The following is an 8,428-nucleotide window of genomic DNA, read 5'->3' on the forward strand; positions in this document are numbered from 1 at the left end:
AATAATATTTACGTGACAAAATAAAAATAAAACATTCGTCGAGCAAGTTTACCATTTTTTTATTTTATTTTATTTATTTTATAATTTATTCTTTCAACAAATTGCGCAACAAAAACATGTATCGTCGCACAATGCATATTTTATATATATATATTTTTTTATGTTTTTCCGTTTTATTTGTATGTATTGTAAATTTTTATTTTATTATAAATTAAAAACTCAAACCTAATTAAACATTAAATTAATTAATAAAACTAATTTACTATCCCAAATAGAAATTATAATTAATGTAAATATTAATACTCATCCACATAACATAAATTAATTAATTAAATTAAATATAAAGTCCACAAAATCTTGTTGAAAAGAAAAAAAAAAAAAACAACCCTCCTCAACTTCAATCCTCCCTCGCGCTCAACACATCAAACTTCCACTATCGGAAACTCTGCTTGAAAAGCCCATCCACATAAATCCATTGCTTCTCTTCAGTTTCATCAACATCCCAATGAACCTATATTAATGCCAATAAGAATAAATTAGTAATTTAAAAAATATTACGTTTTAACAAATAATTGTTCATTATTTACTACAAACTTACCGATAACTCTCTCAGCATGGACTTCTTCAACTCCTTAGGGACTTTTTCCAAGACTAAAACTCGGTAGAACAATCCCTCCGCACCAAATTCCCAATGTCATACCTAAATTTGACATACGCCTAAACCATATTTTTACCTTCAAAGTTCGGCACTTGTTTCCGTCGATGCCTTTCTGATCGCACTACAAGTTTCTTTTTGGCAGAACCTTCAATTTTTTTTTTTTTGAAAACTAGGGTTCTAAAACTGTGTTTATATAGCGCTAGGATACCTTTGCGCGACGAAACCATTCGTTGCACAAAACTACATGTTCGTCGCACAAAATGCATCATAAATGCGCAATAAATGGAAAGGTTTGAACGCAATTTGATCGTGCTTTGCGCACAAAAATGTGCTATTTGTTGCGCAAAGTAATCTTACATGACGAACATAGTGTCGTGCAATATATTTAGCGACGAATAGAATGATTGGAAATATAAAGTTTACGTAAACATATATATCTATGTTTACGTAAACTTTATAATTACAAACAAATATTCAGTTAAATATTCTTTTTCTAAAAATATTTAATACCTTAAATATTTATTCTATAAATAATTAGTACCTAAAATATTTATTCTATAAATAATTAATACCTTAAATATTTATTCTATAAATAATTAATGCTTTAATCCATACAATTATTTTGAGCATAAGTACGATATTCATTGAAGATTGAAAACACATACAAACCAAAGATAAGATGCTTACATTAGGCCTCAATAAAGAAAATCAAACAGGAATTAAAACCTAGTTAAGTCCAAATACATAACTTATACAAAAAAAAAAAAAACCTTAAATTTAAATATTGTCATACAAAACATAAATTTAAAACTACTATTGCGATGGTCCTGGTCCATTCCGTAAGACTTCATAATGCCACCGATTGTAACCTCCCTCCAACGCATCCTCCATTAACTTCATCAACTATTCGTTCATATGATCATCAAGAGTATACTTACACTATTAAACATATATGCAAATAATTAATTCCAACATATAACTAAAAATTTTACAAACTTAATTATTGATCCATCAACTATATACTTACTAATAGTTCATCCATCACAGCCTTCTTCACATTTTGGGGCACATCTTTCCAAGAACACCACTCAGCAGTGGGACAATTATCCCCTATGGCTACAACAATCGCATGCGCGAACTCAAAATGTTGCCTCAAATCATTCGAGTTGGCGACGGGCACACTCTGATCCCTATTTTTATCCTCCATCTGTTCTTAAAGAATAAGGAGAACAAAATTGTTAAGAATAAGGATGCAGAACCGCATATTTATAGGAAGGTTAGGGTCTTTGCACGACGAAGGTTTTGTCGCGCAAACATCTATATTAAATGCTGTATTGATTCCTTTGATTCACTTGCAGTGAATGGTCTAAACTAATAGGAACTTGCGCGACGAACCTTTGGTCGTGCAATTGTCCCTTTTTCGTCGCAAAAGTTTTTCGCACCAAAAGAAAATTACCCCGCGTTTTCTTCCTAACTTTACGCGATGACAAGAAGTATTTGTCATGCGAAGTATTCTTGCGCGACGAACATTTTCATCGCGCAATTTTTTTTCCCTATCCTATCTATTTTGCGCAACGAAACATTTTTTCCGTCGTGCAAGTACGTCTTGTGCGACAAAATATTGTTCGTCGCGCAAGTTGTTTTTTCTACTAGTGACATATGCAAACTCAAACATTTAAAAAGATTATATTATGAGTGCAATTATATATTTCTTGTTTAATACTAGCAATATCATAAATGTGAGCATTTGTCATCAAGCAAGAGGTGGTTACTGAAGAGCATCGATTGCGACCTTAAACCTTGGACGATATAGCACCATAGTAGACAATGAGGCACAGCACAATAACACCATAGTAGTATAATAAAAAATGAAAACTTAACATCATATTAGTATCAACATAGAGTAAGTTTGATTAAGCATCGGACGTTTACCATACATAGATTCTTAGAGGCCAGGACAATGGTTCATCCAACCTTGTAATTAACATTTCAAACCACCTGCCAATTGAGAGGTTTTCTTTAGTCCCTTAATAAGATGCAAATCAAAATGAATGAAAGAAGGTACAATAAGTTACACAATAATATTTAATAGCAATTCAAATCTGGGATTAATTAGTAGCCCTCAAGTACTGAGAGGTTTGCTTTTAGTCTCTTATGTAATAGCTGACTAAAGTACTCAGTTATTTTCATCCAATTGAGGTATATCAAACATCTGATTAAACCACAAACTACAGAGCTTTATTAGAGTTTACACAAACGTGAGAAATCTAACAAAGAGGATTCTTTCAATAAAACATGTAGTGTCAATGTAACATAATTAAGATTAAGAGATGACTGATGCCATACAACAACTGTTTTTAGCATAAGAACTCCATGTACAAGTCTCGAATTTTCTGTGTTGACATTCAATCCAAGTCCAATTGCACTCCAGAACAAGATCCTAAAATGCAATATACAATAAATTCAAACCACTGCCACTGTTCAGAACCAAATGATACTAGCATAGTAATATCTACATGGTTACCTGCTGAATGTGAAGCAAGGTGCCAAAAAGACTTGCTTCTTGGACAACATTGGAAGGTTTCTTTGCCCATGGTAGGTTTCTTTGCTGTAACTCACTTTAGAAAACACATATATCACTAAATGAAAAGTAGCATTAACATCAGTGTTAACAAACACGAGCAAATAAAAAATATGAAGCCATTTTCTAACCTTGTTTGACAACCTATTCAATTCCCTTCAACTGGTACTTTTGAAAAATTACAAGAACCAAGCATTGACCCAGCACCATAAAAATCTTTCAAACATACCCAAATTAAACAATTACAAGAACCAAACATTGACCCTGCACATAAAAATCTCGTTGCTTCTAAGACAATTTAAACCCAAGTTAAATATCCAAACACAAAACATGAAATCATTCAAGGCAACCCCAAAATCTAAATGGAATGGAAATCAACATCAAACCAATATCACAAAAAATGGCATCTAGTTAATTAAAAATTATATTAAATAAAAAGAAAATAACTAAACCGATATACCTTTGGTGCGTTGCGGGTTTGTGATTAGGAATTGAACAGACGGGCCGAAGGAGAGAGAGCCAGAGCGGATCGAGGCTGAAGGAGGGGGGCTGCGAGAGAAACAACTCGGTATTTGTGGAGATTTGGGGTTTTCGTGTTTGAATTGATAGGGCGGTGACTGCAAGGCCGTTTTAACCAGATGATCGGGATGAGAAACCAATCTAAAGCCCAGAGGGTGATGACTGCAAGGTAATTTCAAAGTTGGAGTAGGAAGTCGCATCGACGACGTTGTAGAATAGGAGCGCAGATTCAAGATGACGGAGCGAGACAGAAGTGGCGGCAACAGATATGTGAGAAATGAGAGAGAAGGAGCAAAGTGATAGAAGAGAGTTATCCCGGCACTAATTTTTTAATTAATTAGGTTTAGGAATTTGAAGATTAGCAATTTTAATTCTAACCGGCAATTGTTCAAAAAAATTTCTAAACGGCAAAAGATTCTTTTTGTTGCCTGCTTAATTAAAGAAAACGCACGACTTAAAAAAAAAAAAAATTAGAATTCTGTACAATTTTTTTATATTATTTAGATCAAACATCTGTGCTTTTTTAAAATTTGATTAAAGTGGTTTGACCAATAACAGCCTCAAGCTAAATTACATGTCATTATTACATTTTTTTTAAATTAAAATAATTTTTGAATTTATCCTTTTATCTATATTTTCCTTATTTAGTAGAGATATTAGTAATTAGACTATATTTTCTCTTATTCCAGTTATTTTTTTCAATCATAGTTCTTTTTTTTTTTTTTCAAATAGTTGGTGATCAACACAAAAGCTTAGTGTAATTTTTTCAATTTTTTTGTGAAATTATATTTTTTGTTGCTGCTTTTTAAGTATAGTTGTTGACGAATTGTTATTAGGTACAATACATTATGTATATATTGTCTGCGAGTACGTTTGAATTTACAAAAATCATTAATTGGTATGTTTATTTGCAATTTTGGTGTGAACACGAAAGATTCCTTGAAACAAGAAACCAGAATAATGTGTACAAAATAATATTTTTGTGTTTATGATTTTGGGGTTACGATCTCTCTCAAATTTGGTCCTCTGATTCTATCTTCGTAGGGTGTAGGTTTGTGGATGAGTTGTTGATCCAAAGGGCCGTCGGGGCTTGATCTAAGGATGAACAGTTGATGAACGGATTTTCAAGGGGCGTTAGGCTTGATCTTGAAGAATGGGTGTATGGATTTCTTCAAGGGCTTTTGGGCTTGATTTTGAAGGTTGATGGATGAGCAGATCTTCAAGGGCTTTTGGGCTTAGTCTTGAAAAACGATTGGATGTGTGGATTTGTTTGTGCTGTTGATCCAAGGGGCCGTTGGGGCTTGATCTTAGGATGAACGATGAACACTTTCTTCAAGGGCCGTCGGGGCTTGATCTTGAATAATGGTTGTGTGGATTTCTTCAAGGACTTTTGGGCTTGATCTTGAAGGTTGATGGATGAGCGGATCTTCAAGGGCTTTTGGGCTTAATCTTGAAGAACGATTGGATGTGTGGATTTGTTTGTGCTGTTGATCCAAGGGGCCGTTAGGGCTTGATCTTAGGATGAACGATGAACACTTTCTTCAAGGGCCGTCGGGGCTTGATCTTGAAGAATGGTTGTGTGGATTTCTTCAAGGGCTTTTGGGCTTGATCTTGAAGGTTGATGGATGAGCAGATCTTCAAGGGCTTTTGGGCTTAGTCTTGAAGAACGATTGGATGTGTGGATTTGTTTGTGCTGTTGATCCAAGGGGCCGTTGGGGCTTGATCTTAGGATGAACGATGAACACTTTCTTCAAGGGCCGTCGGGGCTTGATCTTGAATAATGGTTGTGTGGATTTCTTCAAGGGTTTTTGGGCTTGATCTTGAAGGTTGATGGATGAGCGGATCTTCAAGGGCTTTTGGGCTTAATCTTGAAGAACGATTGGATGTGTGGATTTGTTTGTGCTGTTGATCCAAGGGGCCGTTGGGGCTTGATCTTAGGATGAACGATGAACACTTTCTTCAAGGGCCGTCGGGGCTTGATCTTGAATAATGGTTGTGTGGATTTCTTCAAGGGCTTTTGGGCTTGATCTTGAAGGTTGATGGATGAGCGGATCTTCAAGGGCTTTTGGGCTTAATCTTGAAGAACGATTGGATGTGTGGATTTGTTGAGGTTGTTGATCCAAAGGGCCGTTGGGGGCTTATGCTTAGGATGAACGGATGAACACTTTCTTCAAGGGCCGTCGGGGCTTGATCTTGAAAGAGGATTTAACGAAGAACGAAGAGAGCTTTCTTGATCCTTCGGAATTCTTGGGAATTTGGATGGTTGGAAGCTTTGGAGTTTCAAAGCTTCAAGGATTTGGGGACTTCTCTTCTAATTTTGGAGTAGAGAATTGTATTTGTGAATTCCTTGATGCTTGATACCTTGATGGAGAAGCCTATTTATAGGCTTTGAGAATGAATCACCACCACAAAATATTTTTTTCCTTTCCAAGCACCATTGCCTAATTTTCCCACTTAATGCAATATTGAAATTGAAGTGGTGTAACTTATGGCCTAATTTCCCACTTAATACCATTTTAAACTTGAAGTGGTGTAACTTATGGCCTAATTTCCCACTTAATACCATTTTAAACTTGAAGTGGTCTAACTTATGGCCTAATTTCCCACTTAACACCATTTTAAACTTGAAATGTGTATGCTTTGTCATTGCCCAAATGAGAAAAACTTGCTTTGATCCGTAATGGATTGAAGTGTGCTTGCCTTGTCATTGCCCAACATGAGAAGAAAAACTTGTTTTGATCCTCAATGGATTGAAATGTACTTGCCTTGTCATTGCCCAAAATGAGAAGAAAAACTTGTTTAATCCTTCAAGGGTATTTCTTCCTATTTTGTTGAGTCACACGCCATGTGTACAATTTGTACAACACGTGGCGTATGCCATGTATGCCTTGACACGTCAAAACTTTAATGCATTGGTGAACATTTGTTTTTTACTGAAATTTCGATGTCTACAAATGCCCCCACTTCAAGGCGCGTCGTAGACATGTGCTTGTCACGTGTATAAGATGCGTTTTGAAGTCCCTTAATGTAGATGTCAACCCAAGGGCCGTCGAGGCTTGATCTTGAATTGGGCTGGAAATTTCTTCAAGGGCCATTGAGGCTTGATCTTGAGTTTGACTGGAAGATTTTCTGGTTTCCTCCAATCGTTGATTTTCCACAGGCTTAGTCTTGAACTGGGCTGGAAATTTTTTCAAGGGCCATTGAGGCTTGATCTTGAGTTCGACTGGAAGATTTTCTGGTTTCCTCCAATCGTTGATTTTCCTTTGTGCTACTCTTGAACTGGGCAGCAGGAAATTTCTTCAAGGGCCATCGAGGCTTGATCTTGAGTTCGACTGGAAGATTTTCTGGTTTCCTCCAATCGTTGATTTTCCTTTGTGCTACTCTTGAACTGGGCAGCAGGATTCTTTTGGTCTCCTCCGAAGGTCTGAGCTTTACTCCTTTTTTCTGTTTCTTTGTTCAATCTCTCCAATTCGTATTGAAGAGGGTTAGAGGATAGCTCAGCATATGCAGTTGTTGCTTGTCTCCACATGCTTCAATGTATCATTTTCACTTGCCTTACTTGCTCCCCTTTGCATAAGTGGTCCCTTCTCTGGAAGTGTATCAACCGTTGAAGATGACTACTCGAGAGCAACGCTAGGTAAGCAACCAGGGAATAGATTCCAGGCAGTTGGTTCCAGATCGGAAGACTGACTCCAAGTGCCGGCTGATTGCTTCTTCACTTTGCCATGCGAGTAAGAACAAGGACAAAGGAAAGGACATGGAGAAGGCATGATATGAGATACCTTTGCTTTTGAAGAAGCAGCGAATGAATCAGCACATATATTTGTTGTGCTTGTCTCCACATGCTTCGATGTATCATTTTTACTTGCCTTACTTGCTCCCCTTTGCAGAAGTGGTATTTCCTTATGCAGGTGTGGCATCTTCTCTTGTAGTATTTGTCCTCTGATGCAGGAGTTGAATGCAAACCTTGCATTTGAATGGACCCTCACTTCTTGGTGGCAGCGCAAGTTTGAGTGGAGGTTCCGACATATTGCTTTCTCTGTCCTTGTCTTGGCAGGTGAGAACAAGGGCAAATGAAAAGAAAGGGAAAAAGCATGATATGAGATACCTTTGCTTTCGCCCTTGATGATATGAGATACTTTTGCTTTTGAAGAAGCAGCGAATGAATCAGCACATATATTTGTTGTGCTTGTCTCCACATGCTTCGATTTACCGTTTCCTCCTGCCTCATCTGTACTCCAGGCATCTGGTATCTTCTTTGGGGAAGAAGAAAAAAATTGAGTATTTCGAGAGGCTTTGCTGGGAGTGCGCCCTCAGAGGTGAGGAAGAGTTGGGCATTTTGTTTTTCAGGTCTGCCTTGCCATAAAAGATGAAGGTCGACATATATAGGGATTTCCCAATAGCAAGTGGTGGTTATGTTCTTTTACCCTTGTCGACAAACGTCTCTTCGATTTTTTTAACAAGCGTCTCTTCGATTTCTGAGTGAGCGCCTCTTCGAAAAAGTAGTCACGGGTGCGGCTCTGTCACCACGCTTGTTGACAAAGGCGCGTAGTTGGGATGATAACCTTCACGTGTTTTCAACTTTGTCAGAGATCTTTTGACAAAGTTGAACGCGTTATCTGAAAAGCCGCGAAAGCGTCGCCGAACTTCACGCAGGAAAATCCGATTTT

General features: G+C 37.0%; 1 protein-coding gene across 4 annotated transcripts; it reads right to left on the minus strand.

The window, feature by feature from the left end:
- Window positions 1–1,298: 1,298 nt before the first annotated feature.
- LOC137713467 (uncharacterized) lies at window positions 1,299–4,072 on the minus strand. Of its 4 annotated transcripts, none has more exons than XM_068452765.1 (5): window positions 3,700–4,072; window positions 3,183–3,276; window positions 2,596–2,656; window positions 1,686–1,865; window positions 1,299–1,597 (listed from the first exon to the last, which is right to left on the minus strand). In XM_068452765.1, the coding sequence occupies exons 1-5, from the start codon at window positions 3,956–3,958 to the stop codon at window positions 1,562–1,564; spliced, it is 630 nt and encodes a 209-aa protein (XP_068308866.1). In that variant the 5' UTR covers window positions 3,959–4,072; the 3' UTR covers window positions 1,299–1,561. The 4 variants fall into 4 exon arrangements, 2 of the variants coding, with proteins under 2 accessions (XP_068308866.1, XP_068308868.1); XM_068452767.1 differs by having other exon boundaries at window positions 3,371–4,072; XR_011065302.1 differs by having other exon boundaries at window positions 2,591–2,656; window positions 3,183–4,072.
- Window positions 4,073–8,428: the final 4,356 nt, after the last annotated feature.

Source organism: Pyrus communis, chromosome 13 (assembly GCF_963583255.1).
Source record: "Pyrus communis chromosome 13, drPyrComm1.1, whole genome shotgun sequence".
NCBI classification, from domain to species: domain Eukaryota; kingdom Viridiplantae; phylum Streptophyta; class Magnoliopsida; order Rosales; family Rosaceae; genus Pyrus; species Pyrus communis.